At 41.6% G+C, this 25,187-nt stretch overlaps 1 protein-coding gene across 1 annotated transcript in view; it reads left to right on the top strand.

Moving 5' to 3' along the window:
• The window catches only part of LOC103606415 (alpha/beta hydrolase domain-containing protein 17C), a 57,722-nt gene extending 39,957 nt beyond the window's left edge, over positions 1-17,765 (top strand). Inside the window, exons 2-3 of the mRNA XM_008591016.1 lie at positions 12,119-12,298; positions 16,286-17,765. Coding sequence (XP_008589238.1) covers positions 12,119-12,298; positions 16,286-16,505 — 400 coding nt within the window. The 3' untranslated portion in view covers positions 16,506-17,765. The remainder of the gene's footprint in view (positions 1-12,118; positions 12,299-16,285) is intronic.
• The last annotated feature ends 7,422 nt before the right edge of the window (positions 17,766-25,187 follow it).

Here is a 25,187-nt window from a genome sequence, read left to right as displayed (position 1 = left end):
AGAAAGGCTACATTGATTGGCATGTATTTCACCATACCAAGCCTTCTTGTAAGTTATGTTTTCCTAGGGTGCCCTGTTATTCTATGCATTATTATTGTCATCTCTTATGGGGACCTTGCCCTTTGGTCCTTTCCAAAGCCTCTGCCATTAGCTGTACGCCTACTGTTCCTCACCTGGACAGGTGAGCCCCAGGCTGCTGCTTCCAGCCTCTCAGCTTACTCTCTACTCTGGCAGGATATTGAATGAGAGCCCAGGGGCTGGTGTTTCTAGCATAGAAAGCAAAACAATTTCAGGAAGATTTTCCCTTGTCATTAATCCCAAGAGGTTGACTTTTATATGCCCTGCTTAGGGTGGTCCACAGTTCCCTGAAACTTGGTATATTCCCAAACTGAACTTAATTCCTAATGAAACAAATGATATTCTAACCACCAGTCATCTCCTTCCCAACTTCCCAATTCGTGCCTATTTTCTCAACACATACCTGGAGAATTATCTTCAACCTCTCCCTTCCCCACCCCTGCCTGCTACACACACATCTGATGTGCGCAACTCTGTCTTCCACAAAATGCTTGCTGTCTTCTTTCCCACAGCCAGGATCGCAGGCGGCCTCCACGTGCTCGGGATCCTGTGCACTTTCCCAAACCCTTCGTGCTCTGCCCCCTCCCCCTCTCTATACCTTCTGCTGCTTCCTAATGTAAAACCCACACTGCAGCCAGGCCAGGCTCGGCTCCACATTCCTGGGCTGCTCCCCTTCCTGCCGCCCTTGCCTTTCTCTGGATGTTGTCAAATCTCCCGTCCTTTGAGACTGGCTTTGAGCTCTACCTTCTGCAGGAAGCTTTTCCTGACTTCCCAGTCCCCATTTCTATCATTCTCTTCTCTGTTCTTTGATAAAAACTTACCATTCACTTTGCCTAAATTCATACTTCGTTGTAGTGATATTTCTTGGTTTGAATCTCATTTCCTTCTTTATTTTCCCAAAGACATGTAACTAAAGAGGACACGATTTCCCCCCCCTATGTTCAGTGCTATTTGAAGTGAATGAGGCTACTTTTATAGTTATATTTGGTGTGTTTTATCTTATAACCAGTGTTGAGAGAATACCTTGACTGTGACCAGGTTTTTAAAACTCCAGAAGTTATAATGATCTTGTTTACAAATGTCCCTTTTAACCAAATTAGTTAAAAATTAGGAAAAAAGGAAATAAATATATAGCCGACATTACTAAGCTTTACAATTTAAAATTTTCTCAGACAGTGCCAGTGCACCAGATACTTTAATATGTGTTTTCTCTGCTTTTGCTATTGGAATTAACAACCAGTAGAAATCTGTGAACCTTTGATTAGTATAACACTGAAAAATTTTCTAAACCTAATTTCTAAATAAAAAAGTATTTAAAGAAAGGAAAAATAAGCATGTTTTAGGTGATTGGTGTTTTTTGTTTTTGTTTTTTCTCTTTCTGGCAATTAAAATATAAAGCACATGTTTGTAAAGCTTTGGCTACAGAAAGTAAAAGATTGGTTTACCATGTATAGCCTGAAGGCAAAGGCATTCCCTGTGGCTGTCTGTGTGTTTGGCAGGTTGTATTTACCCACCTGCTTCCCTTGCTTAGTGGGTCCTTTTGCTCTGAGGCTTTGCTTTAAAGCTTATTAGGGTTTCTCAGTATCCTCAGACCTTGTCCTTCAATTAACATTCATGTTACCTTGTATATTTATCTCCGTCCTATGTCTTAAGGTATTTCCACTAGGAATTCTGGCTCTGAAATATTTAAAATGTTGACTTCAAAGTCAGCGGAACTACGCCAAGTGTGCTTCTTATGAAGATAAATGAGAAAGCTCTTGACAGAGGACAAAGTCAAGGCCCATTAACTTAAACAGGATGCGGTGTGTCTGTCTCAGGGAGGCTGAGCTTGTACATGGTTGTAGAAAGAAAAGAAAGCCTTACACTGAAACAAAAACAAACAGATCTTAACCTTGTAAGTGATCATTCCCATGGGACACCATCTCCTTTGCATTCCCAGACTCCATTGTGGGTGTGTCCCACCTCAGCTCTCCCTCTTGCCGCTGAGACAGCCGCAAGAGACAGACCCTTGGCTGCAGGGTGCTCCTGGGGGCATGTCCTGTATGCCAAGTGGACATTGAAACCTAAATTTGTGATGCTCAACCTGTGCTTGGTGGAGTAGCTTGTGTCTGTAAAAAGAGGGCAGACTTTTGGAGAGGTTGAGAGCAGAACTTGTAGGATCCAAGGGGATTACTACGCACATCCACTGCCTCTTACAGAGAGTAATTATTCAGGGTCATGGCTTCCCCCCAGCAAAAATGGGGAGACTTTGATTCCTTGTGCTGTGTTTTTTTTTTTTATTGAAAGATGACCAGTAAGGTGATCCTAACACTTGACTTGGTGTTGTCAGCACCGTGCTCTCTGAAGTGAGCTAACCAGCCATCTCTATATAGGGATCTGAACCCGTGGCCGTGGTGTTATCAGCACCACACTCTCCCGAGTGAGCCACTGGCCATGTTTACGGTGAGCCCCGGGGAGACTTTGATTCCTTGTGCTGTGTTTTTTTTTTTTTTATTGAAAGATAACCAGTAAGGTGATCCTAACACTTGACTTGGTGTTGTCAGCACCATGCTCTCTGAAGTGAGCTAACCAGCCATCCCATATATGGGATCTGAACCCGTGGCCGTGGTGTTATCAGCACCACACTCTCCCGAGTGAGCCACTGGCCATGTTTATGGTGAGCCCCGGGGAGACTTTGATTCCTTGTGCTGTGTTTTAAGACAATCTTACATCATGTCTAAAAACATTAATGCTTATGTGCTTACTGAATAGTATTGTGGTCTTCATTATTGCTAGTTTGTAAACAAGAGATTCTATTCCTATCTAGATCCCCAAGAAGATTTAAACCTTGAGTGGGTTATAGATCCATTAGAATGATGACTATGTGTGGAATTTAGTTGTGGTTTTTGGGGTGGGGTGGGGTGGGAGAGTCTGGTATGGGGATCTGAACCATTGACCTTGCTGTTATAACACTGTACTCTAACCAACTGAGCTAACTGGCCAGCCCTGAAATTTGGTTTTAATTTGTTCACAAACAGCGTTTGGCTAGAATCACATTTTGTTCAAAGCAGGGGGTGCCTTCAAGCTCACTGATCCCTCAGCTTTGGTATTGCTAAATTCCCCAAAGGAAGATACAGTTTTACCTACTTTTGTGAAGCTTTCAGCCCCTTTGGCAGTGTAGGGCATGTCACAAAGTGGTTAATACCACATACCCTCTTATCAGCAAGCACCCAAGTGAATGGCTCAGGAAAGAAAATACTGTGTATAGTCTGGAGGAATTAGGAAAAGTGACTGAAGGTAGTAGGACTGGAATGGACCTAAGGAATCGCAGAGTTTTGTAGGTAATGAAGAGGAGAGAGAATATTCTAGGAAGAGGGTGTTTATGAGCCAGTGAAGAATCTAACCTGAGAAGAGTCACTTAGAGTGAAAAGAAACGGTTGGAATAGTCAGGTGGGACCAGATTATGGAGGTTGATCTGAGGACATCGACTTTTTTCTTAAGATAGTGATTTGCTTAATGGTTTGATTAGCAATGTAACATAAACTTTTTTTGTTTTTTTCTCTAAGGAAGATATGTGTAATGGGGGTATACAGAATGTATTGGGGTGGGAGTGACATGAGTGTGGCCGTTCACAGAGCAGGAAACAGAGGGAGGCAGGTCTGGGAGAGAAGAGGGGAGGTCAGGCATGGGCATGGATCAGGCATAGGGGATTCCCAGGTTCTGCCCTGGGAGGAAGGGAGAAGCTGGGGAGGAAGCTGGTGAGGTGGCAGAGTGCATGACTTTAGCATGAGTCAGAGTGAGGCGGTGGGTTGAAACCAGGTCAGGAGTCCGGAGCTAGGTAACACCTGCCTTCTCATCAGCCATGAAAAGATAGACAGAAACCAAAAGGGTAGGACAGAGCAGATTGGTAGCTTGAGCAGTCAAGGACCACTGTAATGTCTGAGCATCATGGAGAGGAGGGAGGGAGGTAGAGGCAGCGATAGTAAGGATTCCGGAAAGACCTCTGGGAACAGACCGTGGGCACCAGTGGTAGAGATGTTCATCATTGGGCATACTGCCCTGACCGGCAGGTCCTAACTGGTTGACCACCAGATGCTGCCACAGGCAGCCAACCACAGCTCAACAGAAGTGGTGTCAGAAAAGGGATGGGTCTGGAGAGCAGCTTAAACGGTGGGACTTAGTGACTAAGAGTATATGAGGGAAAGAGGGGAGGAAAGGGTGAAAAGCTCAAGCCTGGGACACAAAGGGTGTGGTGACTGGTGGAAGTGGAAAGATTGGGGAGCGACCAAGAAGCGTCAGTATGGGAGGTGTTGAGTGTGCAGGGCTGGGGTGTTCAGGAAGAAACAGCAACAGAAGGGAAGGGGGGCTGGGGTTAAGGTGAGGTACAGGAGTGAATAAACACATTTCAGAAACCCCAGCCACCCGTGTATTCATTTAACAAGTATTTATTGCACAACCACTGTACGTCAGCCATGGCACTAGACGCTGGCATTGGATGAGTTCTACAAGGAAATAAATTCGAAGATAGGTTCCAGGGAAGGGTGAGGACTGAGCTGTGAGGGGCATCTTCTTCCATCACGGGAAAAGGGAGAGGAGTGAGCAAAGGAAACAGAAGAAGAGTGTGCAGAGAGGTGCGAGTGAAGCTGGCCATGTGGTGCTGGGGGAGCAAGGGAGTGCTGTCGGAGCGCCTCAGAGCCAGTGCCGGCAGCGGCCGCGCACCTTTCCCTGGCGTGGAAATGCTCCTTTCTGCACCCCATGGCTTTGGAGGTGGCGAGGTCTTCCCTGACCCCCCGGCCTGCAGCCTCCCCGTGAGCTCCCTTTCTTCTGGCTGCATTTAGCGTGTCTCATTACTGCCCTCCTTTTTGAGTTTTTCTTTGTGTTTTTCTCAGAACCCACTGTTTTTGCCCCTTCACTCTGTGTCATTTGAGTATTCCTATGAATTTACAGGTGGGCTGCCACCTGAGTTCTTTTCCCTAACTCAGATCTTTTCCTTTCTCAAAGGCATTTTCTTCTTTCTTTTGAAACCGCCAGTGCCATGTACCTACTCTGCAGACACTCTGGGAGTCCTGACCTTTGGCTGTACAAGCTCCCTGTGTGGCTTCCTGACCCCTGCCACCCAGTCTGAGGCTGGGCTTGTTTTCGTTTGTTTCATCTTCTTGCCCTTTGTTTCCCACACATGCAGACTTCCTGATTCTTCTGTCTAACCAACCCCATGATACTCATACTCTGTCCAGCAGCCTTAATCTTGCCACCTACCCAGACCTGGAGTTTCTGCTGACCTCATTACTTACTTTTCTGTGACTTCTCCCTGCTGGCCTTCCACTGGCGGCACCGCCCTGCCTGTTGCTGTCATGTGGGTATCTTTTCTCCTGAGCTACATCTCGAGTTCCTTAGAGGGAAGAAGGGCATGTCCCGAGACTGTGTAGGTTCGGAGCCCTTACTGTAGACTCTGATCAGAAATATCATGGATTCTATTTTGTAGGCTGTGTACCTGCTGCTCTGGCCATTTGGAAGGAATGTGGTTTCAGTGGTGGGAGGAGAAGACTAAGTATCTGTGGCCTGCCTCCCTGCCTCCTCCTCTGAAAGTCATCTTACCTAAGTTCAGACCCAGGGCTGGGGATTGGCAAAAATAGGATGGTCAAGAGGTGAAAGGATTCTGGGGATTATAATACTAAGGGTTAACCGTGATGGACTGTGCTTAGGTACAGAGACGTAGGGAATCAGAATATGGCCTGGGAGGAATTTGAGGGAATAGACATGATGATCAACTTCATTAGTAAAAAGGGAAATGCAGGGCTGGCCAGTTAGCTCAGTTGGGCTCAAGGGTTCGTATCCCCTTACAGGCCAGCTGCCAAAAAAAAAAAAAAAAAAAAAAAGGAAAATGCAAATTACAATCATGTTGTGAAACTCTAAACAATCATCAGACTGACAAAAATTTAAAAGTCTGACACCAGGTGTTGGCAAAGATGTGAATCACAGGAAAGCTCATTCACTGCTGGTGGAGTTGTAAGTTGATAGAACCACTTTGAAAAAAGCTTAGCAATATTAAGAAAAACTGAAAATATATTAACACATACCCAGGGACCTAGAAGTTCTACTCCAAGGTATATTCACAGAAATAAGTACTTATATATGTACCAGAAATATATACAAGACACAGTTCAAGACAACCGTAAGGTATATCGACAGCAGAGTGGATAAACTGCTGCGGCTGTACCGTAGAGTACCACACACCACCACCAGTACGTCTTGAAGACATGCTGTGGAAAAGAGGCAGACACAACAGAACACACACTATAGGGCACCATTTACAGGAAACTTAAACCCACCAAAATTAAGCTTTAGGGATAATTTAATTGCATAGTGAACCTATAAAGAAGAGCAAGGAAGTTAATCCCTAGAAGTCAGGATAGCGATTACAGACAGGGGAAGGGAAGGGGTTTTAATGGGGAAGAAGCATGTCATTTGAAGATGTTTGTAGAATGCTGGAGATACAGTCTATGTCTCACGAGTGTTCCCTTAACAAGTCATTAAGCTGGACATTTGTGTTTTGTGAATTTATCCATATGCTGTTATATTTCACACAAATATTTTTAAAGTTTATCAGATAACTTCAGATATAGAATCAGCCTTCACAAAACTGTTAATAACTCACAGTAGATTTTGTGCTAAAAATAAGCTCTATAAGGAAATATGAGGCCATTAAAAATTATGTGTCATAAAGAGTTAATATGGGGAAAACTCATGTTAAAATGTTCAAACAAAAGCAGCCTAAAGAAATAGGGTCACAATTATGTTCCTTAAGTAAAAATCTATATATGGAAAAGGAACTTGAAAGCAATATATGGAAATGGTAATAATGTTTATCTTTACGTGGTGAGACTGAGTCATTTTTCTTTCAAATTTTTTATTCATAATTTCCTTTCATTGTTAAGAAGTGACTTGTTGAAGGGGGAAAAAAGGAAGCAGTACTGCTGACCCTTTTTGCATGGAGTCAGTAAGCATGCTGCTCACTGCTAGTGTTCATAATTTCCAAGGGCTTGGAAAACTGTAGCGTGCTAGTCAAATATTCAGACTTGTCGGTACTGCTTGAGGGACTTTTCCTCTGCTTTCTCCTGTCTTTACTATGCTGTCTGACAACAGATGAGGAGCTGGGGAGGTGTAAAGATGGGGCAGGGAGGCAGGTAATCCTTTGAAAGTATCAAAGATTGTTAGTAGGATTGTAAGAGGCGTCTATTCCAACACCTTTCTTTTGCAGATGAGGATGATAAAGTGTGTTGTTTTCACAGTACCACTGAGATTTTTTTCCCCCATCAAAGTAGAAGACTGGTGACCTCTATACCAATGTTCTGTAATAAGTATCTGAATTACTTGAGAAGTTATTACTATTTATTTTTTAAGTGTAAATTCACACTTAACAAATTCTGATCCAGTGGGTTTATGGATTCTTCAAAGTAAACGCTGATTGATATTGATCAGGTTGGACCCAATCCTAAGGTGCCTTTAGTTCTCAAATTAAATTAAAAGATGGGGGCGGGGGAGAGAGTGAATACTTTCTAAGTTTGTGTAAGGGCTGCCTGGTTTGGTGTAAAAATAGGGCATTTTAAGATCATAGCTTAAAAATAAAAGATAGCAGTATCAAGTGAAAAAAGTATTTTCTAAAAAACATGAACAGTCCCAAAGTCCAAAACCTTTATTCTGAAACAAAAAAGAAGTTAAACCCTACCAATTTGGAACAAGACAGTAGCTTCATAGCAGCCAGAAACAATATAGATAAAGTAGAAGACATGTTCATGCAGGATTTTTTTTTGCATTTTTAATTATGATTTGCTATTTTTAGGGAGGGGCATCACAATGGCAAAAGACCAAAAGCGATTCCTCCTAGCAAGCATCACCTCTGTGGGCAAGATGCAGGCGGACAGGAGAAGTACCAGCAGAGGCCTACACACAGTGTGTCTTCAGTGTTTTCAGTCCCTCAGGCTGTCTTTCAAAAGTGTGTTCTCCCAGTACACAGGCAGACACTGCAGGGTGACCGCCAGGCTGGAGGCCAGGCCTCTGTGGTCGCAGGTCTGGCCGTTCTCCTTCCATTTTACCTCCCTGGCATTTTGGGGAGAATTGCTGCTTCATCGCACCAGGGCTAACCTTCCACTTGAGCCCCACATTCCCAGCCCTCCCAGAACTTTAAGAATCCCCTCCCCCGTCTCCACAGAATTTCAGTCTTCTCTCGGGGCTACACACATGTCCCAGCCCCTGACTCTAAGGAAGTCCCGTCTGCATCAGTGCTCCGTGCGGTAAGCTACAGCCGCATCTCTCACCTCCACTTCCCACCTACTCAGCCCGAAGTCCCTAACCCGCCACCTTTTGCTTCTCATCCAGTTCAACTTCTCCTGTGTGTTTTACAGTGAGAACGATGGCTTTCTTCTTGAAATCCGTTTCTTGGCCTCTGAGACACGGAGTCACTCGGAGTTGCTCCTCCCGTCCCCGCCCCACACGAGCTTGGTCCCTTCACTGGCTCACCTTCCCCAAGCTGTAGTCTTCCTGCATTTTCTCTCCAGATGATCTCACTCAACCCCATGACTTCGATTGCTAACTATGCTTTCCTTCCTCCTCCCTCCCTCTCTTCTTTCTTTGCCATTTGATCTCTCTTATGAAACGCCCATTTTGTAAATGTCCATTTTTCATGTTGGGTTGTTAGTCTTATTGATTTGCGGTAGTCTTTACCTGTTCTTTATATGAGACCTTTAACAGTAATACATGTGGCAGGTGCCTTTTCCCACTTGGTGACTCACACTTTCACTTTATTAATGGTGTCCTCTGTTGACCAGAACTTCTTCATTTGAACGTGTTACAGTTTGCCAGTATTTTCCTTTGTGGCTAGTGCTTTTTGTGTTTTACCTGGGGAGGTTTGCCTGTGAAAACTCTGAATTACAAAGCATTGGTTATCATGAAGGATACGAGTCTGGTGGAATCAAATGTAGAATTTGTAGAGACTGGTACTGGGTGTGTCCTGGTGCCCATGAATGGAACACTAAGAGTTGACGGTCCCAGGTGAGATAGTCCCCAGATTCTCTGTAAGGCCTAAGGAGATTCTGATCTCCGAGGATGGACTGGTTCAGGATGCTCAGAACAGAAAAAGGCTGCATGTGTGAGTAACCACAGCACTCCCCTCTGCCCTATCTGGCAGGCTGTGCCTCTTGGGCCTGTGCCCGTTTCTATCCTTATTCAGTGTAAGCCCAAGCTCGTAAAGTCTCATGGTGTGTAGAGTGGAAGGCAGAGTCAGGATTTTGAAAACTTTGTTTGACTATAGTAATAAAAAGGGAAATCACCACTTCCTTGTGACCATGCTGTGTTATCCCATGCAACTCTCACAGTTCTTCAGATTGGATCAGTGAAGGTAGGGTCTGATGCCATTAATCATCTCTTAATCTTCTGTCCTTCATTCATTAACTGCCTTCGATTTTCATTTCCTCCTCCTCCTCTTATATTTTCTTTGATTTATAATTTTTTAAATAATTGATAGCAAAATTTACTGCCTGCCACAGGAGTGGCAGTTTTGGAAAGACCCCCCACCCTCAATGTGGAAATTGGGGACTCTCTTCTCTCCAGGTGTCTGCTGACTCCCCCAGTGCAGGATCCAGTGGCCCTTATGCTTTTGGGGGTTGTAGGCCACTTTGAAAATCTGACGAATATTGTGAGGGAGGAAGAGACCCCTAGTATTATTTACGTTCTCCCCCAAAGGGTCCCTGAATTCTAGATTAAAAACTCCTGCTGAGACTACCCTCCCAGTCCATTAAGGAAAGAGCTTGTGGCAGTTGCAGTTGGGGACCTCCCTAGGGTAATGTCCTGTGCTCTGGCATGCTGACCATGAACGCAGTGTTCCTTTCTGACACTGCTCACCGTTTAGTCCTCAGTGAGGACTTTAAAGTCCATGCCTCTCACATAAGGATTTCGGGCACAGGATGCTGCTGCGTGAATTCCTTCCTCAAATCTCACCACCCAAACTCCTTTTGCCAACTTTTTTAATGACCTGTTCTTCCAAAGGAAATGAAACCCCAGACAAGAACACCAGGCAAAACCTATGTCTTAGGACACTCTTCCATAGCACAGTTTTATTAGATGGTGTCAGGTCCCAGGGCCACACAGATACTTCACTTTAGAAATAGAGAGTGGATCCTGTTTTTAAATCTTTTATAATCTTTCATTCCTCTTCCCTTTAGGAGTCTGAAGAGTCCTTTACCTGATCTCCCTGCTTCCTTTCCATGCATCTGTCATCTCTCCTGCATGTCCCTAAAGATGAAGCTTCTTAAACTCTGTTCCTCTCACCTTGCCCTTGGACACTCCAGTGCCCCCTCACCTTCTCTAGGACAGGCTCTAACCCTTTAGCTTCCCATTCAAGCTCTCCCAGCCCCATCCCTGCTGACATCCCAGCTCTGCTTGGGCTCAGCAGCCCCAGTGAGCTGCTCTGGGCTCTATCCCAGCCCTGTGCTTTCCTTCTGCTGCCTTGTGGGCATGTCGTGCTTCTCTAGTAGAAAGCCCTTTCTGTCTACATGAGTTCAGATCCTGTACCCTTCGTGGCTGATGAGCCCAGATGTTGGCTCTGTAAAAGCACATCCCAATGCTTGCCTGCTGGAAGTAGCCACTCCTTGCCTGAAGTCCTCTTAAGGGCCCACATTTTCCTGTGGAGTTTCATGGAGCGGGGGTGGGGGGGTGGGGTGGGGTGCGTTAGATTGAAATCTTGCCATCCCCCTCAGCTATGGGTTGGTATTCTGTTCACTGAAGGCTGTTGTCAGGAAGCATTTCATACTGCCCTGTAAGCCACAGTAGGTATTTATTCCAAAAAGTGTAACTGCTAGTTCACAGGCTTCAGCTTTACCAGATAAGGTCAAATGGTTTACCCAAGTACTTGTATCAATTTGTATTCCTACAGCAATGTTAACAGAGTTTCACTTTTCCATGTTCTTGCCATCTCTTGGCATTATCTGACTTTTTCATTTTTGTCCCTCTCTAGGGTATATAATAATGACTCATGGATTTAATTTGCATCTTCATGTACTACCAAGATTGAGCATCACTTTGTGTGTGTGTTTGTGTGTGTTGAGCATATATGTGTCTTCTTCTGTGCTATGTCATTTCTTTTGCCTAGTTGTCTTCATTTCTAAGCACTCTTTACATATTGTGCATTTCCTTTGTGGGTTAATAAGAGAGCATCTGTTTTCCTGGGCTCCTTTTATGTTGTTCCACCACCATATCTAGGGTGCTGCCTTCTTCTGCATGGCTCTGCACGGGCTACTTCCCACCAATGGAAGGGAGAAGGGAAAAGAAGAGCACACTGTTCCTTTAATGCAGGGATCAGTTAGCTCATGTCACTTCGGCTCACATCCGGTTGGCCAGGCCTTAGTTCTCTAGGGACAACCACCTGCAATGGAAGCTGGGATTAGCTTGTATTCCACAGTTGTTTACCCAGCTAAGAATTGGAAGAGAATGAATCAGAGACCGTTGATGGACTGAAAGACTTGGAAGGGTTTAGCCCAAGAATAGGCTAAAGAAAATACAGTTGTCTTCAAATTCATTGTCTCCCAGTAAACCTTTTTCTGATAAATGTTAGTATCTTTCATATCATTAAAATTCCACTTGAAAAGAGGTCTTAATAATATATTACAGTTTACCAAACCTGCTTTTGTTTTTACTTCAGAAATGCATCTGTGATTATCAAAGAAAATATAAAGAGGGAATAATAGGAAGTGAGATGACTGTGTCAATACTTCAGTGAAATTTATAATGCACTTATTTAATTAATTAGCCAGAAAAATATGTCATGTTCATTATTTTTGCAAAATGTTGTGGAAGACAGAATCTTAGTCGCTTAGTACTGAAATAGGCACCTAACATTTGTTTTTGTCAAGTTCACATTCATTTTAAGCTAAATCCTACAAGTTAAATGATATGGTTTTAAGCTGGTAGATGTGGGAGTTTTGTGGGTTTAAGATATTCTCGGCCCCCCCCTCACTCTCACTCTGACTTCATACATGAGCTAATGGCATGCACCCTCTGATTTCTCCAGATATGGCGTAAGTCCTGAGAACATTATCCTCTATGGTCAGAGCATCGGGACTGTCCCCACGGTGGACTTGGCCTCACGGTATGAGTGCGCAGCGGTCATTCTCCATTCCCCTCTGATGTCTGGTCTGCGTGTGGCTTTTCCAGATACCAGGAAAACATACTGCTTTGATGCTTTCCCCAGGTAAGTTCAGTGTTGTACAGCATGTGCTAAGTTGGCCAGTGATCCGAGTTCAGATCTGATGCTGCCATGAACTGTATTAATGTGATACGCTAATATATATTAGTGACAGTGCCACTGATTAATATTTATTAAATGCAGGCATATGTCAGACCCCGCTGAGCGCCATAGGGGATGTGGACAATATGATACTTACACATCCAGAGACTTTATCCTCCCGGGCCTGACTCGTGTGTGAAAATCTCCCAGATGATGTATAAGGACCTTGAGTGCCATGATACCTGGGATTAATTGGTTCAGCTGTACTATGCAGGTTAAAAAAGAAAGCACCCGCATATCCTAGAGGAGCTTACAGTTCAGTGTCTGTTCGTTCACTCAGAGGGACATGCATTGTTGAATCCGAAATAGCTACATGCAGTGTAAGAGTTCCGTGCCACAGAAAGCTATGTGCAGAGTGTGTGAGGAGGCGAGGAGCAGTTGTCTAGCTCAGATAAAAACCACCAGCAAGCACAGTTCTGGAATTTCTCTTTATTTTTGAGCCAGTACAGGTAAGGGAAAAGGTGCCATACTCAGTTAATCTTTGTAAATAGGATAAAAAAGGTAAAGTGAGTTACACGACGAGCCAGGTTTTGATCTTTGGTAACTGGCCATGGGACAGTATAAGTGAATAACCCATCTCCCACTTTAACCAGAAGACCTTGTCCCCTGCAGAGCTGTCTGCATCCATCACGAGAAGCAGAAGAACCAGAGCCCACTGCCAGCCTGGGAACCCTCCTGCCAGCCTGCTAGAGGCGGCAGAGCAGCTGCCAACCTAACCCCTGCTGTTTAGTTCTCACTAAGAGAAGGAAGAAAAATGTGCTGAAACTATGAAAGCAGTGAGCACATTGGTTTCTTGAATACCTCTGTTTGGGCGTTTTTCCTTTTTTTTCTTTTTACCCTAAGATGAGGAAAGTATTTTTAATAAACATATTAAGTCTTTGCCCTCTGAACTTTTCCCACAGTACATTGCTAAAGCAGCCTGAGATTGTTACAAAAGCCCTGGCCAGCTCACATTGCCATTTTATAGAGAAAGCCTCAGCAGAAAGAATGTACAGTTTCAGGATTTTGATTGACCCATTAATTGCTGTCATTCTGCTATTGCTGGGAGAAAATAAAAAAGAACATCATTCGGTTGCATAAACATCTGTTACACAGACTGTCTTGTTTCACAGGAAGAAACCTTCTGTTAGCACCTTGGGTGAACTTCAGTTCTGTGCAGTTTATACCAGGATTCAGTGAGATTTAGCTTCATGGGAAAGTTGCACTGCACATTTCTAGCAGCATGGCTGGGAATGCTAAGTAGGGCTAATGTGCATCTCAAGTGTGGCCTTATTTGTGCCGAATTGGTAATGAGAGGCCAGTTTCTGAGAAGACAGATATTTAGCATGTTTATGGGAAGCCATGCCAGGAGTTACCCTGGCAACGAAACAAGTAGGTTTTTTCCTGGCTCTTAAATTAGCATATACCTTAAAATACAGCCATGATAACTAATTCCAACTTATTAATTAACAAATTAACAACTAATCTTATGCTGAGTTTGTCTAATGCACCAGGCATCAGGTTGTACATTTCATTAATGTACAACCCTTAATCTTCATTCACAACAGACTTAAGAAGTTGGTCCAGTTACTGTACTCATTTTACAGATTAGGAAACTGAGGCTTAGAGAGGTTAAGTAATTTGCTTAATTAAGGTTGGTGATTGGAGATAGCAGAGAGACCATTCCTTATTCATGTCCATCCCTACAAAATGGAAGGAGCATCTCTGTCTTCCTTTCCTTAAAGGAAGATAACTTTCACATTTCCTTTTAATATTAAAAAAATAAAAAATAAAAGGAGTTCTGATTATTATTTCATTTGTAATCCTTTTTTTTTTTTTTACCCTCCTTTACATTATGATCAGACAATGGCATTAACTTCAAATACACTCTCTAGGCAGTAGAGATTCTCTTAAATTGTGCAGCATGGAGCATAATGTAAGGTCCATCATAACTGCTAAGTAAATATCATTTAAATTGAGTGTAATTGAACTCTCTTAAAGGAATTTACTTTAAAATAAAATATAGGGGAGAAATGGGTTTCCAAGTAAGATTACTATTTTATTTTATTTTTTTGTCTTTTTCGTGACCGGTAAGGGGATCACAACCCTTGGTGTGGGGTCGCCCGCACCGCGCTCAGCCAGTGAGCACACCGGCCAGTCCTATATAGGATCCGAACCTGCGGCGGGAGCGCCGCACTCTCCCGAGCACGCCACGGGGCTGGCCCCCAAGTAAGATTACTAATCTGCAAAATTGAATACTGCCACAGTGGCTCTGATCTTTGCAAATTACATGACTGATGAGGTTTTGCAATCTTTTTCTGGGATGTCTTGAAGTGGTCAGCAGCTTCATGAGCTGTTAATAAAGGCTCTATGGCAGTTGTTGTAGATCTTTGGGATGCGTAATTGATGTTAGAGCTCTTTGTTATCTCCACAACCTCATGCCTGCTATTTAATAATCTTTCTGAGCTTCAATTCCCTCCTTGATAAAACAGAGCTGGTCATTTCTTTCTTGTTGCCTTTCATTGAGGATTAAACAAGATTTTATATGTTAAGTGCAAAGCACCCAGCTATGGTAAATGTTTAATAAACGTTAGCTGCTACTTTTAACAAAAAGATTCCCACAAATAGTACCATTTCGTATCCTTTTGTAACTTTGACTAGGATCAAATATGGAAAGAGAAGTCAATTATAAGAGGGCCTTTGGGAGGAGGATAGACTGGAAAGAGATTTGTTTCTTTCGATTTATTTGGAGGTTAAATGACTGTTGCCGCATCAGAGAAGTCACGTACATACTCAGCCCAACAAATGCTTAAAGTCTTTGAGTTACTGTTTGGGATATGCTTTCAGAGTCTGAAGCACATTATTTTGAAGATCCTCAAATATTCTTTTGATAGTAGATTTGATTTCTGTAAACAATCAGAAGTCTTTCAGAGTCAAATAGCTAAGTAGTGCAGTTTTTATCCAAAAATGAGCCATTAGTTTTTATGAAATGGGGTTTGTATCTTGTTAATCAATTGTGAAGGTAGCTCTTGAAAAAAAGAGTTCTGAAAACTTAAGTGGTGGTGGATTAAGTGTCCAACTTCGCAAAGAGATGTTCATTCAGATATGTTAATTTCTGGCCTGTTTATTTTTAAAAAAATAAATAAATCCTCTTTCAAAAAGTAGGAAAATAACAAAAATGTTAGTTACTGATGCTTTTAGGAGTTCTGTTTTTAATAAAATACTTTAACAAAAACACAATGGCTAAATGCAATGTGGTATTCTTGATTGGCCCCTGGAACAGAAAAAAGACATTAGTGGAAAAACTAGTGAAATCCAAATAAAGTCTTGAATTTAGTTAATAGTAATTTACTGACATCGATGTTTAGTTAATAGTAATGTACTGGCATTGGTTTCTTAGTTTTGACATATATACCATGGTCACATATGATGTTAACCTTAATGTATGACGTTAGGAAATGCATTAGGAGTATATAGGAACTGTATTGTTATCTTTGTAGCTTTCCTGTAAATCCAGAATTATTCCAAAATGAAAAATTTATTTAAGAAAAAATGAATTACTAGAAAAAATAGGGGGGAAAAAAGCCAAACCATCATGATGTGTAGGTTCATCAACTGTAACAAATATACTACTCTGGTGGAAAATATTGATAATGGGGGAGGCCATGCATGTATTGGGCAGTGGGTTTATGAGAAATAAATATCTATGCCTCCCTCTCAGTTTTGCTGTGGACCTAAAATTGCTATAAAAAATAGTCTTTAATAAAAAAAAAAACAAAGAGAAAACAGCGATGCAGTATTAATATCCTTTCCTGTGGGTGTTGATTCACTTATCATTAAGTGTGATGTATATTATATGTGAACGTAACTAAAGGAGTCCTTTTTTCGCTCCCCACCCCTTTTGTTTTGCAGCATTGACAAGATATCTAAAGTCACCTCTCCTGTGTTGGTCATTCATGGTACAGAGGATGAGGTCATCGATTTCTCCCATGGCTTAGCGATGTACGAGCGCTGTCCCCGAGCCGTGGAGCCCCTCTGGGTGGAAGGGGCTGGGCATAATGACATAGAGCTTTATGCACAATACCTAGAAAGACTAAAACAGTTCATATCTCATGAACTTCCTAATTCCTGAAGACGACCACTTGATTTTACCTCATTTACTGTGAACAGCAGAGTCCTCTGTTTTGCACATGCTTTAACTGGATAGCTGTAATGACTTGATAACCATGAAGAAGTGCCCAACCTTTAGGGTGTTCTAATCAAAGAGCTGATGAAATCTCAGTCTTTTGTATCTAGAGGTGATTCTACTAATTCACACAACATGATAAATTGAACAGTCGTGATTCCCAGCTTCATCGCTTTGCAGGAATGGGAATGAGAGCTGAATGTGGGGACAGTTTTCTAGTGCGATATTAAGTGTGCTCACATGTTTCTCAACCTCACCCATCACTTCTGATTTATCCATGCAGGACTCAACCTTGTCTTCACTAATGTTCTCAGTATTTGACATGCAGCTCTCTTTCAGCCACTGGATCCATGGGTTCAATCCATTTGTGAAGCTGTGATAGTGTAACTGGAAAACTGGTGGTGAAAATTCCTTTATTAATTTTTGTTAACATTCTGATCTTTCCCCAAACAAATGAATTGAAGGGTAATTTACTGGAACTATCATGAGCAGTTTCATCAACTGTAACCATATAAATATAACTGGAATATTCTTAAACAAAAGGAAACTGGGGGTTTTTTAAGTGTAAATTTATTACTGGCCAACAGAGTTTTAATATTTTGATTGGTTGGTCTAACAAAGAGCCTAGCCGACTTTCCTTCTATAAAGTCCTCCTTGTAGGCTTTTTTAAAGTACTGTACATATTTGCAATTACATTGTGCATAGATTCTTAATGGGTAGTTTTTCTTTTGTCAGGCTATTACAATGAACTGCAGATTCCTTGTTTGTAATGTAAATGATTGAATACATTTTGTTAATATGTTTTTATTCCTATGTTTTGCTATTAAAAAGTTTTATAACATTTCCAAGACAAAAATTTCAAGTTTATGCTTTGAAGAATTTATGTAATTAAAATTTCACTAAACTAATCTTTTTCGTTTAGGAGTTATTTGGGTTTTGACACTGGAGTTGCGCCAAATAAGCATCAGAAATGTAAGATGCTTAAAATTGCTACACTACTTGTATTGGTTGGGGGTTTGGGTCTGGGGGTTCTTTGGTTTTAATTATTATTATTATTATTTTTTTTTTTTCAAATTTAAAAGCCTTAAATGTACTGTGAGCCTCAGATCGTTGTACAACTGGATTGCGGTTGGTTGCCAGTTTGTGTTCTGTTGTTTGGATGCAGCACAGTGGTTGGTCATGGAATAAAGGATGCATGGATCAGAATGTGTGGGCTTGTGCAGTTTTTCCTTCATCTCTCCATCAAAGAAGATAGTGAATAAGAAAACTGTATTTTGTCATGACTTAAGAAGAAACTCTTGGGGCTTACAAACTTCACAGCCTTTCTCAAGGTATATGCTTTTGTTCTGTAAAAGACCTAAGATTATTTTGGGTAGAAGCCAATATATAAAATATACAGCAGTAAAATTCAGGTCCTATCTAAGAGTATGCAGTGAATTCTGGCTCCAAAACAAAATGAGTGAAGGCAATTGCATTGTAACCTTAACCTGTCTAGGAGGGAGAACAGTTCCTGTTTCTTTGGGAAGCGTGAGTCACTTGTGTTCCATGAGTCTTTTCAGCCCTTTGGCCACCTGACCAGAAAAAGAGCAATTGAAATTAACCATGTATTAAAAGAAAAGAAAAAAGAATGAGATGCATATCTCATGTACTAACACCCAAGAGAAGCAATTGAACAGTGATTTAGAATTAATAAATAAGGGAGATTAATAAAATGGTGACAGAACGAATGTATGAAAATCAATTACCACCCAATTTATTAGTAATAACTAGTTAGAAAATGTCATGGACAAAAAAAATCCATTCACAATAGTAGTATAGGAACCACACTCTGTAATGAACTTGGGATGTGGACCAACTCTCCCAGTGAGAACAACTAACACCACGGAACACAATGGGACAAACCCTACACAGATACATGGCAAGAAAAGAACAATTATGCAGGCCAAGTGCAAAGATGAGAACAGACAGGGAAGAAGAGTATTGAAACCAGTTTCAATTAGAAGAAATTTGCTGGACCAGGTTAACCTGAGTGTGGATTTTCCGGTCTGTTGGAGCTCAGGGGGCAGGAAACAACCCAGAGCACCCTCCAAGGCAGGGAGTCTAGTTAGAAATTGCCTTCATTTAAGGGAAATGCGTATGGTCATCTCACTAGACACAGAAAACATTTGATGGAATTCCAATGTCTCATTCGAGATTAAAACATAAAACTCTTTTTTTTTTCCTTTTTGTCTTTTTTCGTGACCGGCAACGGATCGCAACCCTCAGTGTCGCACCCGTACCGGACCGGGATGGCAACGGGATCGCAACCCTCGGTGTTGCCCCCGCACCTCGCTCAGCCAGTGAGCGGGAACCGGTCTGTATGTGGGATCCGAACCCTTGGCGGGAGCACCACCACGCTTCCCAAGCAGCGCACTGTAGCAGTGCGCCACCAGGCTGGCCCAAAACATAAAACTCTTATCAAACTAGGAATACAAGGAAACTTCTATATGGAGGGGTTATCTCAAACAAAACAAAATAAAAAATAAGGCTTATACCAAGAGGTAAAACATAGGAAACCTTCCTCTTTAGGAATTAGCAGTAATATTCACCACCCTCCCTCTGTTCAAAATTACACAGACGATTCTAGCAAGTGCAGTAGGGTCAAATGAAAAAGGTATAAGACATGGAAAAGAAAGCTGAATATGTTCTAAATCAATTACTACGATGGTTGCATAACTTACTAAACTTACCAAAAATCATTCAAATGTACATTTAAAATGGGTAGATTTTATGATATGTAAATTATACCTTAATAAAATTTTTAAAGAGAAATGGGAAATATTCTCAGATTATGATTGTAAAAAACCTGAAGATACATACAAATTGTTAGGTTTTGTAAGAGTTAAGGTTGTTAGACACAAAATCAATGTACAAAATCAACCTTATTTCTATAAATCAGTAAAAATGTTTTAAAAAGCCATAAAAAAATACCATTTACAATAGCATTATAAACATTGAGCACCTGAGAATAATCTACCACATTATATACAAGACATTCTGGAGAAAATAATGAAGTCTTTTTGAAAGACATTAAAGAAGACCCAAATTAGAGAAATACCTTGTTTATGGATAAGAAGGCTCACTTTTAAAAATACCAATAAAAATCCCAAGTTCTTTTGTGGACCCTGACAAGGTGATTCTGAAATTTGTATGGAAGTGCAGAGAGCCAAGACTAGCCAGGGTACCTGGAGATGAGAAAGGTGGATGTACATACATACCTTATCAAACCTAAAGATTTCCAGGTGTGAAGTGTCATGACAAAAGCCTCAGTCCTTTCAGATTTTACAGTCTAAAAAGTCTTGCCTGACCCCCAACTCTAGGTTAATGTTCCGCCAAAGCGCTGCCTCAGTATTCTGTACTCTGCTCAGAGCAGTTATTATTAATGTAATTAATAATTATTATCACTAATATTCCTTTGTGGCTAACATAATTTCACAAGTTCTAGCCATGTATTAAGACAAAAAAAAATATGAGATCCATTTCTCATGCAGTAACACCCAAGAGAAGCAATTGAACAATAATTTAGAATAAGGGAAATTAATAAAATGATTGGTGACAAAATTAATATCTAAACCACAAAGGAATACATTTCTAGACTTGATTTATTAAAATATGAGATTTTCACATTAAAAAAATAGCACTAATGACATGGGGATAACATAAAATATATGACAGACAATGTGAAAATACACTTAGTAATCAAGATGAGGCGCACTGTATACAAGCACAGGATATGAAGAGACTTCATAAATTCTAAGAATCACATAAGTCTAATCACATAATGAACACATCAAATATAGATTTAAATAGTGAAAATTTTAATTATAAAAATTAAATTACAATTTTAAATTGTAAAGTTGGTAAACATAGTATAATCTTTGGTGGTGAGAGCGGATGAATGGGCAGTTTAGAATTACACTGATAACTTCACACATCGAATAGATACAGACTTCCTAAAGTATACTCTAAATCAAAATCCTAACAATGTTCAGCCATTTATCCATTGGCTTCTAGGAATTTATAAGAAGATGAGATAGACATGTATGGGATAATCACTGCTGTACTCTAAGTAATAGTGAAAACTCCTAATCTGTTTCCTGCAATAGGGATTTAGTTACTATGTCTATAAAATGAATTACTTGGCAGCCATCATAGTTGATGCTATAGAATAATATTTGGTGACATGAAGAGATTTTCATGATGCATGTTGTATGATAAAACTGGTTACCAAATAGCTCATGTGCTATGGTTCTCCTCCCTACCTTCGCTTCTGCACACACTCAACCTCGGACAAACAGATGGCTGTGGACCAAAATGTTAACAGAGGTAATTTTGGTTGATGAGGTTTAATTGTATCTTCAATAAACCTCTACAAAAAGGAAAGTCCAAACCCATCCTTCCAGATTCATGTGATGTAGTTATGAAATGGTATCAGTAAGATCTATCGTTACCATAATTTGTCCTGAAACCCCATTGGATGGCACAATCTCATTCCCAAATGCTGCTTTTACTAGAGAACAGGTCATCCTGGGTAACTGCATGTGAGGGTTACAAAGCCAATAGATGACGTTCATGTAAACATTGTACCCCGTCCTGTGCAGCTCTGATGCACCTCTCCCTGTGGCCTTGTGCACTAGGATTTCAGCAGGAGACACAGTCATTCCCTTAGCAACTTGTCCAGAGCTTGCCTAGCCTAGAGGGCCGGGCGAGCAGCCCTGGAACAAGGAGGCCTGGCCTGGTCCTGGCTTCAGCATCCTCATGTGCGAAGTAAGGGGTTCATTCCATATGCAATTCTTTTCTTTTTGACAAAACATACATAACATAAAATTTACCATTTTAACCATTTTTAGGTGTACAGTTCGGTGGCATTAAGTACATTCACACTGTTGTGCAACTATCACTACCATCCATCTCCGGAACTTTCTCATCTTCCCAAGCTGAAACTCTGTACCCATCAAACACTAACTCCCCATTTCCCCTCGCCCAGCCCCTGGCAACCACCACTTTCTGTCTCTTCATTTTTACTAGGTATCACATGTAAGTGGAATCATACAATATTTTTCTGTTTGTGTCTAGCTTATTTCACTTAGCATAACGTTCAGTCAACTCAAGGTTCATTCATGTTGTAGCACGTGACAGGATTCCATTCCTTCTTAAGGCTGAATAATTTTTTTTTTTTTTTTTTTGTCTTTTTGTCTTTTTCCGTGTCCGGCAACGGATCGCAACCCTCAGTGTTGCCCCCGTACCGGACCGGGGACCAGCAACGGGATTGCAACCCTCGGTGTTGCTCCCGCGCCTCGCTCAGCCAGTGAGCGGGAACCGGTCTGTATGTAGGATCCGAACCCTCGGGCGGGAGCGCCACCGTGCTTCCCAAGCAGCACACTCCAGTGCACCACCGGGCCGGCCCCAAGGCTGAATAATTTTTCATTGTATGCGTATACCACATTTTCTTTATTTATTCTTCTGTCGATGGACATATTTAGGTGGTTTCCACCTTTTGGCTATTACAAATAGTGCTGCTCTGAACATGGGTGTACAAATATTTGTTTGAGACCCTACTTTCAATTCTTTGGGTATAAACCCAGAGGTGGAATTCCTGGATCATATCGTGATTCTATGCTTAATTTTTTGAGGAACTGCCACCCTTGGTCTGCAATTCTTAACAGTAGTCTGGGGATCTGTGACCCCTTTGAAATGGCATGCCATATTTTGGATGTTTGTACTATAGGCATTTTTCTGGGGAGAAGGTCCACAGTTTCAGCAGGTGTCAATGATTTTGAAAGACTGAACACAGAACTAGATGTTATTTACAGGCTCTATTAAAACCAATATTTTTGGATTCTGAGAACTGTGAGTGCAGATAATGGGAAGTTAGGGAGCTTGAATTTATCCTGCAGGCAAGCCCAGGGAGAGCTCTGTACATAAGAAGGGGGTCTCTGGATGCACCCGAGTTGAGTGCAGAAACGTGTACAGGCCCCAAAGAGGGTGAGGGTGGAAGGGGTCTGGGTGCAGGGGCAGCAGGCTGTGGGTTTCTGTGCCATGGTGACTTTGAGCAAATCCCTTAACTGCTCAGGGCCTGTTCCTTATCCCTAAGGTGGTAGTAACATCTGCCACGCGGTCAGGAAAGGATCAGATGAAATTCTGTAAGTAGAAATGCCTCGCAGGAGGTAATGGGGGATGGGACCCACTCGTCAAATGGATGGCCGAGGTCTGGGTTAGAAAAAAACAGACACTTTGAAAACTGTCTTACCCAACAGTTCACCCTGTAAGTGCCCTCGGTGCATTTTTACTTAATCATTACTCTGCTGCTGAATGATTTACCTCATTTGGCTGGTCCCAGCTTGTTCTCACCTGGCCCTGTCTGGCTCTGTCTGGGTGTGGGTAAATTTGGGCCCAGGGCTTCCAGATCTGCACAAATCCTGTCTCTTATTTGAATTCCCCCCACACTTCCTTTCTTCAGGCTTCCAGGTTCCCTCCATATGAGCCTGTGAGGCACGTGTAGTTCCTAAGCCCACCCAGCACATTCCAAGATGGGAACTGGAGTAGACCAGGGTCCCTGGAACAAAAGACCCCGGTGGCTCTACCCTGATCTCTCAGCAAGAGCCGGGAGAGCCAGCTCAGAAGAGAGTGATGTCTGGTGATGTGTAAGTTAAATGTAAGGGGCTCAGAAGTATATGGAAGATGCCCTTCAAGAAATATTCTTTTAATTAAACTTCCTTTCTTTAATTTAAAATTGTATCCAAAGGATTAAATAAAAAACATATTTTTACAGTTTATGGGGAAAAAAATGAAAACCCATATTCCCACTATTTAACCTAAGAAAGAGAATATTGCCAGGACCTTAGAAACCCACTTTCCTGCTATTCTCTCCCAATCACATTTTCTTTCCTACGGCATTCCAGAGTAACCACTATCCTGAATTTCCTTAGTCATTCCCTTACTTTATAAATATAGTAACAATATGTGTGATACATATGTATAAATGTGTACATACATACGTCACACATGTATGTGTGTGATATATGTACATGTATGTATATATGTGTATGTAATCTGCTCTTTGAGGTTTCGTATAAATGTAACCATATGACCATATTCTTTATTTGCTTTCTTCTTTTACTCAACATTATACCTTTTAGATTTATCCTTGTTAATTCATATAGGTGTATGCTATGGTTTGAATGTTTGTCCCCTCCAAATCTCTTGTTGAAGCTTAATCCCCAATACGATATTTGAAGGGTGGGGCCTTTGAGAGGTGATGGGATCATGAGGGCTGTGCTCTCACAAGTAGATTAATCCACTCATGGATTGATGGGTTAGTGGGTTAACGGAGTATCATGGGAGTAGACTAGTGGCTTTAAAAGGAGAGGACACACTCAGCTGTCCTGCCATGTGATGCCCTGTGCTGCCTGGGGATTCTGCAGAGAATCCCAACTAGATGTGCCCTCGCTCTCTGCACCACACGCTGCCACCTTAAAGATGACCGTGGTCCCTTTCAGTGCAAGTCTTATGTGGGCTTTTCCTTAAAAACAAGACCATTTGGTGCACAATTAATGGCCAATAAAAAATAATACATGTTCTTTTACCAAGATCTCATTTATCAAGCTGACTGATGTGGAAAGCACTCATTCATTCATTCATTCAAAAAACGTTTATGACTCTAATGTTTTCACTCTGGTTCTGGGGATGTAGTAGTGGACGGGCAAAGCGCCTGTCCTCTGGGAGCGTATCTTCTGGAAGAGGAAACAGACAAGACACAAGAGAACAAATAAAGAAATTAATCTGCAATGTGCACTATGAAGGAAATAAGAAACGCTGAGAAAGAGGTTAAGGACATCAAATCTTTAGGCCATTGAGAGACTCAGGCCATAGTGGTTCCACGTGCATCTGTGAAGTCCGTTCACCTGAGCTAGAATTTCAGCTCCCCCCCCAGCTACCAGCTGTGTGTCATCGAGATGCCATTTAACCTCTCCTTGCCTCACTTTCATCGTCTGTAAAATGAGGTTGATCTAGTATTTACCTCATAATATTAATGTGAAGATTATATGAGCCTGGAACATACTGAGCTCTCAATAAATACTAGCTATTATCGTCTGGAGAAATAGAACATTTTATTCTCTACTGAAAAGATTTTCCACATTAACGCATTAATAAAAAGCCTCTTGGAAATGTACAGTATGGGAAAATGTCATCATTCACTCAACATGTACTGAATCTTTATGCATTCTAGGCCCTCAATCATGAATAGCAATGGCTTTTGTGTATAGTAGTATCCCTGGGGGTTTAATTTTTTTTTTCAGTAAGAATTTTCTTTGTAAAAATTGTTTATCTTCAGAAACACGGAAAATGTTTTCATTTCTCTTCCACACATTTACAACGTGTGGTCTCACCTCAGAATGTAGCAGTACAAACTTTTCGAGCATGCGGCTTTCGTCATGAGGACAGCAAATGTCTCTTCAGCAAAATGGTTTATCTTAAAAGAACCAGAACGTGAAATAAGCCAGGCACAGAGGCAAAAATACCGCATATCCTCACTCATAAGTGGGAGCTAAGAGAGAAAGAAGGAAGGAAAGACCACAGTGGTGCATT

Source organism: Galeopterus variegatus, unplaced genomic scaffold, assembly GCF_000696425.1.
Source record: "Galeopterus variegatus unplaced genomic scaffold, G_variegatus-3.0.2 Scaffold6563, whole genome shotgun sequence".
NCBI classification, from domain to species: domain Eukaryota; kingdom Metazoa; phylum Chordata; class Mammalia; order Dermoptera; family Cynocephalidae; genus Galeopterus; species Galeopterus variegatus.
The sequence above is the reverse complement of the archived record's forward strand: the minus strand, read 5'-3'. Positions and strand labels throughout refer to the sequence as shown.